Below are 6,588 nucleotides of genomic sequence, written 5' to 3' on the forward strand. Positions count from 1 at the left end.
AAGAAGAATTTATCGATGACTAAATGAAGACAACACTGTAAATGTATAAAAACATATTGGCAAACAAAATAATAAAATTATTTGGATTTATAATGCCCTGATGGATTGCAAAGGCTAATATTAGTACTGATGGTGTTTTAGCGGCAGAACCAGTAATAGCCAGGGCCCCCTGAAATCTGATCGGCCTCCCTAAAATCCTTCAAATGATTGGCTATTTGCCTTGTCAGCCATTAAGTAGCCAGTTAATTACTAGTCGTATCTTAACCGTTAAAAGATTGGTTTTACCAACTTTACTATCCTCAAGGTGAGGCATGTGAAAGTGTCCCCACATCCATATACATTTTTGTATGCATCCCTGAGTGGAAAAAATTTGGACACCCCTGAACTAAAACAAGTAAATTAAATAAGTTAATTAGACAAGTAAATTATTTAAATAAAAGCAAGCAGTTACTATGTGGAAAAAATAAAGCTTCCACAACTAAACACTCATTAAACAGTTACATCAAATTAAGGGAATACACTAATAACCCATAAAAGTACTTCAAGTGAACTTTAGATTTTTGCCCTTCAAAGTTGTGCCAACTTCGTGAAAAACACGGGTTGCATTGGGTAGTGCTGTTGCGACAAAAAAGTCCAAGAGCTATGGTCCTGGTTCTGAAACTGTTGCCTGCGAGCCTGCAGATACGTACTATTGGAGAGGAGCCAGGGCTGCAAGACAAGAATTACACCATTTTTTCTCACAGCCCTGGGAGAGAGAACAAATTTCTCTGTTCTTGCAGAGTATGTAACAGGCTTAAGGCTACGACTTTTTAGTTAATCCTCTGATCCAATTAATGGGCAAGACACAAGCTCTTTTTAGTTTAAAATTTGTCAAACCCACTGACAGACAGAGCAGGTGACTAGTAAGACATGAAAAATGGACAAATGCTTTCTGATACGTGAAACTATATTTCCTTATCAACTCAGATAAATGCACATGTACGATACAGGACTGCTGAGGTTTGATGTTTTTTATTTGATTTGAAGAGACAGACTATATCCACCATCATCCTGGACCTTAAAGCCTTAGGTTTATTTATTTAAATGTCCACATAAATATATAATCCAGTTCCAGAACAATTTTCCAAACCCTTCATTCAGACCAAACACCCTGATATACTCATTAGTTGAACCAAAAAAATAAGTCATTTCATCTTCACAAGCTCTTTATCTCTTTACTCCAAAGAAAACTCTTCATCCAGCAGTGTCTCTTTGTCTTGTTCCTCAGACTTTGTCTCTGTCACTTCAGACTCAGAGTCTCCGAGATCAGATCCGGTCTGGACAGGGTCAGGAGGTCCAGCCTCCACATTGAGGTCAGGATCTGTTACGGTTTCTGTTGGTGGTGCATCAAATGACAGGCTGCCCAGTTCTGTGGAGATATCGAACTCTGGTAAGGGCGCGGCAGCAGGTAACGTCTCTCTCTCAGGAAGGACAAAATCCAGAGGCTCGAGGACAGCAGCAAGGTCGATGCAGCCCAGACTGCTGTATTTGTGCAGCTGAGTCACAGGAACACCTACAGAAATAAAAAAAAAAACGGTTAAATATGGATTAATAATCAACTTTCGAAGGGGGTTTCTGATCAACCTCCAATCAATGTACATCAAGGAGGACCATGTGGAGAGGGTTTCAGACTTCAGGTTCCCAGGTCTACACATAAACGATAACCTGTCTGTGAGTGTAAATACCAACCAATGACAAAGATCTCCAGAGTAAAGTAATTTCTGAATTTAACAGTCATTGAACAAGTTTTATATTTCTCTCTATTTTTTGTCATGACTAAATGCTAAGACATGTCTCAGAACTGATGTTTAGGTCACAGTTCATTGTTTGAGTGCATGTCGTTCCAATAAAGTGAAAAAAAAAAAAGCCACATCCATTTCCTCAGAGGGGTGGAGTCAGACAGCTCATTAACATTTAAAGCTACAGACAGAAACAGCTTGTTCTGAGCAGGGCTGAAACAGAGGGGTTTTTAGATTTGTAAAAATCCAATACTGGAACATTTGTTTCAACAGCAAACTTCACAGGCATGTTTTGGGGACCTCTGAGACCAATGTTACATTGTTTTAAAGGCTTAAAATATGAGACCTTTAATTAACGCTTGATCAAGGGGGATGATGACTTCTTCACATACGGCCAGGTAGATTTGGATGGTTTTTTTTACATAACATCTAAACAAACTAGGGCTGGGCAATTAATCGAACTTAAGATTAAATCACAATATCTCCGTCAGCAATTTTTAAATCTCAAAAGATGCAATATTTCTTTAACAAAATACCAAATTGATACATTTTGTATCAGAGATATGTTCCACCTAGCATGCATATATCTTTTTTGAATATTTTGAAGAAAAATATTTATTTTCGGTATGGTTTTCAAAAAGCCGACCTTCCTATTTTTCTACGTTTTTCAAGATCAAAATGAGAATGTAATATATTGAAATAAGTGAAACTGATCATTCCCTGCATTCCAACAATTCACATTGAATTTGCAATATGAGTCAAAATAACTGCAATTAAAATATTTTTCAAAATCAATCCAACCTAGTTTAATCTATTCAATTTTGTTCTGGTTAAAATATAGAATGATTTATAGCTTGTGTTGGTTGAAAATATTTAAGATGAGAAACTGAAAAAACAATCATAGAATAATACTGTATATAAATAAATAATCACAATTAGATTATTTTACCCAATCGTTCAGTCCTAAAATAAACTACTGGCAGAAAAAAAAACATTACTACCAGGGCTGTCAAACAATTAACTTTTAAACCATAGTGAAATCACATCCTTTTTTTTAATCACAGCTTAAAATTCCACTATTTTGCATTTTAAACCCTTATTATTTTGGATTTTTCTACCATCTTAAACCAAGAGTAACTGTCTTTCTCTTTGGAAATAGACCAGTTTTTATAGCTAGACTGTAAATTATAATATGAAAATGCTACAGAAAAAGGAGCTTGTTATGGATTAAAAGGAAATAAAAGTGAACAGTAAAAAGGCAAATGTTTGATAACACATAGGTCAGAAGACCTTTGCCTTGTCCACTGAGCTTGCTGAGAGTTTTTAAAGTGAAATGAGACATTAAGGAGCAGTTTGGACTTATTTTACGTCACTTTGGCTACAGGGAGATACTACAGTGGATCAACTAAAGTGTGGCCCTCAGTGCATTGGTTGCAGGACCGATTCCCAGGCTCTGCGCTGTTTGGTACATGTCTTCCCTCACTCTCTCCCCCATGTTTCCTGTCTCTCTTCAGCTATCCTTTCTTAATCCTATCAAAACAAAGCCCCAAAATATCTGTTTTAAAAAATGTGAAAATTCAAAAAAGAATGCCCTAATAGTGGACCGTTGTTAATCACATTTAATGTGATTAATCTCAATAGCTCTAATAGCTAGTATTTATCTCCATCAAAAAAGGTCAAGATAAAGTACTAGTGGAGATATTTGGAAAAAAAAAACAGTAGAAGAAGAAATCCTCACCCAGAATTAGAGCCAGCTGAGCTGGAGGAAACAGGACCTGCAGGCAGCGGTTGATGAATGGGAGCAGATCTTCAGCGTACGCACAGCAGAACTGAACAAACAGCTCCTTCTCTCTGCTGCTGAAGGCCGACTCCTCTGCTCGGTGAAACACCAGAATCTGACGAGTCACCTGAAGGGAAACAGGAACAACAACACTGAAGACTGAATCTAAGTATTCAGACATGTCTTACTGACTCATGGATTTAAAGGGCCTATTAGGCAAACAAACCAACAAGTAACTGAGTCTGTTTGCAGCTCAAACAAGACCAAGACCTTGCTTAAAAGACAAGGATGTTCACCAGGGATGCACCGGAGTATCTGCATAATATCGGTATCATCAGACAAAATGATTTCTGCTGATATTAACAGCTGATATACTGGCCATGGATTTCTGAAGAAGGTACGAATTAATTTCAATTTGGATTAGAAACTCCCGTCTTAAGTTCTTACCAGCTTGAGGGCATCTTCCAGACATTTGGTGACATCCTGAGCCAATCCTACGGGGCAGCAGAGCCGCAGGTCATTGAAAGCGGTTAGGATGTTGTTGAGGAAACATGCCAGTGGCTGGAAGTCTAGCAGGGACATGGGAGGCTGCAGCGTGCCGGGCTGGGTGCTGGGGGCCACAGGGGGGATGGTTCCTCCAAGCACCGAGGGCAGTGAGATGAGCGTGTACAGGTTCATGTCCTCCTGGAACTTCTCCACCGCCTCCTTCACAGCACCACGGAACGTCTCCGCCGCCACCCGCTGGAACATGGGCGCCAGCTGCCCGCGGAAGTCTGCCCCCACCCTGCTGAAAGAGAGGCCAAAGTACATGCACTGACCCAGAAGAGAGTCCAGACGGCCCCCCACACCTCGTTGCAGGTCCCTGTCTAAAGTCTCCAAGAACTCAGCCACCTTCTGCACCACCCAGCCGTGGAAGATGGCAGCCTCGTTCACCACCATCTGTCCACCTGCTGGGGGCAGCAGAGGGTCCTCGTCTGAGAAGATAGCTCTGTACTGAGTGATGATGTCAAACAGATGGACTCTGCAGGCTTCGATGGTTTTGGTGATGTGGAAGTAGGGGTCGTCTTCAGGAATGGCAGAGAGTATAGAGTTTAGCCAGGTGCCCCGAGCCTGCAGGAACTTCACCCGCAGCTCTGCCTCCGTGAACACGTCCATCCTGCGCAGGTAGCCAATGACACGCAGGCAGACGGGAAGCTGTGAGTTACTGCGGAGCTGCTGGAGGAGCTGGTTGAGCATCAGCTGAGTCGACTGACGCACTTCACGTACAATACCCTGAAAATACAAGAAATGAAGGATTATTTCAAAATAATGGAAAAAATGCAAAACCTTCTCTGGTCTAAGTTATATTCCATGACTAACTGCACTGATTCTATTCTTACACACTATGGTAATTATTCAAACATGCAATTTCCATCTTAAACACAACACTTTCTACTCACTCGGACTCACCTGGATGACCGGCAGTGACGAGTGCTTCTTCTCCAGCCTCTTCACGTAAGCTGCAAGCTCTAGAGCCTCCTCGTAGTATCCGTTGCGGACGCAGGTATCCATAAGCTGAGGGATCTCCAGGATCTCCAGGATTTCAGTGTGACGGTTCAACGTGAGACTGTTCATACGACGGCTTGCTCCAATCTCCTCGGCCTCCTTCATGAAGCCTCTGAACACAAACACACAAGACATGCTCCTTTACACAAGTGTTAAAGTTTATGGCAGTATGCTTTATCAGACGTGAGAAGATTTAAGGGAGCAGGTGTCCTCCAATGCCTGCAAGTTTAATCCCCGTATTTTATCAAGATTACAGTATTTGATGTGGCAAATATTACCAATTTGAGGATGGTCTTTCAACATATAAAAGGTTTATATTGCTTTATTAAGTATATTGCAGATCTTAGAAAATTGTAGGGCTGAACAATTTAGGAAAATAATCTAATTGCGATGTTTTTACCCAATATTGCAATTGCGATTTAAAATGCGATTATTTCTTAAGTTCCTCATCTCATGCAGCAACACAATATTTGGTTGAACTAGGGCTGAAAAAATTTGAAAAAATATCTTATTGTGATGATTTTGACACATTTTGCAAATTATGAACTGTTGTATAAAGAGGAATGATAATGTTTATATAATTCTCATATTTAGTAAGAAAAACATACAAAAATGAATAAAATAGGATTTTTGTACAATATTCTAAAAACATGGCACTGGAAGGATTAAATGATATGTAATTCTCCAACAGCTGATATGTTGTTTTTGTTCTATTGTGAATAAAATATGGGTTTATGAGATTTAACAACCATTGCATTCTACTATTATTTACATTCAACACAGTTTCCCCGTTTTTTCTGGGACTTGGGTTGAATTTTGTGGTGAGGGAACATTTCACTGTCAATGGTTCTTGCTCTACCTAGATTTACAGAGTACCTGAGACCTTCCTCCTTCCTCAGCACTGACCTGCATCTCTCCCCGAAGCTGGGCAGTTTGTCCAACAGCCGTGAGACGCTGCTCTCAACCCGGCCGAAGTCCCGGTAGATGTGCTCGGTGCAGTCTGCGGTGCGGATGAAGGTCTGGTAGTTTGAGAAAGCCAGCTCCCGGGTCTGCTGCAGGATCTGGGCTCTCTCCTCCGCCAGTCGCTCCGGCTCTCGGCTCAGCTTCTCCACCCCAAAGGAGCTCAGCTCGGACAGATAGGCCGTGAAGTCCGGGTTATCCCTCCAGCTGTCCGGGAAGCTGTCTTTGAAGATCGACGCCAAAATGCTCTCATCCTCCACGTCTACCGCCGCCATGTTGGACGGCTAAGAATGACCGTGAAACTGCTGCTGCTAACGAAGGACCTGTCAGTGTCTGTTCTTATTCAACCGAATTAAAATCAGATTTTTTATGTATAAACTGTAAAGCTATTTCTTCAGTCAACAGGCATAGGAGTTTTACAGCTAGTGTTGACAACCACATCCGGGATCTTCTTCTTCTCTTGATGTGTCATTGTCATTCTTAATGCACATACTGCCACCTAGTGTGAGTGGGCGGAATTTTTAT

At 41.0% G+C, this 6,588-nt stretch overlaps 1 protein-coding gene across 1 annotated transcript; it reads right to left on the reverse strand.

The window, feature by feature from the left end:
- Positions 1-995: 995 nt before the first annotated feature.
- cog8 (component of oligomeric golgi complex 8) lies at positions 996-6,509 on the reverse strand. The gene is made up of 5 exons (XM_041787730.1): positions 6,010-6,509; positions 5,008-5,215; positions 4,006-4,830; positions 3,517-3,685; positions 996-1,552 (listed from the first exon to the last, which is right to left on the reverse strand). The coding sequence occupies exons 1-5, from the start codon at positions 6,336-6,338 to the stop codon at positions 1,215-1,217; spliced, it is 1,869 nt and encodes a 622-aa protein (XP_041643664.1). The 5' UTR covers positions 6,339-6,509; the 3' UTR covers positions 996-1,214.
- Positions 6,510-6,588: the final 79 nt, after the last annotated feature.

Source organism: Cheilinus undulatus, linkage group 1 (genome assembly GCF_018320785.1).
Source record: "Cheilinus undulatus linkage group 1, ASM1832078v1, whole genome shotgun sequence".
Taxonomy (NCBI): domain Eukaryota; kingdom Metazoa; phylum Chordata; class Actinopteri; order Labriformes; family Labridae; genus Cheilinus; species Cheilinus undulatus.

Excerpts from the sequence above, each read along its gene's own strand:
- cog8 (XM_041787730.1), bottom strand. The coding sequence starts at position 6,338 with ATGGCGGCGGTAGACGTGGAGGATGAGAGCATTTTGGCGTCGATCTTC. Across the intron at positions 4,831-5,007 it reads CGTCACTGCCGGTCATCCAG|GGTATTGTACGTGAAGTGCG; the intron begins GTGAGTCCGAGT and ends TTGTATTTTCAG. Across the intron at positions 1,553-3,516 it reads TCAGCTGGCTCTAATTCTGG|GTGTTCCTGTGACTCAGCTG; the intron begins GTGAGGATTTCT and ends TTATTTCTGTAG.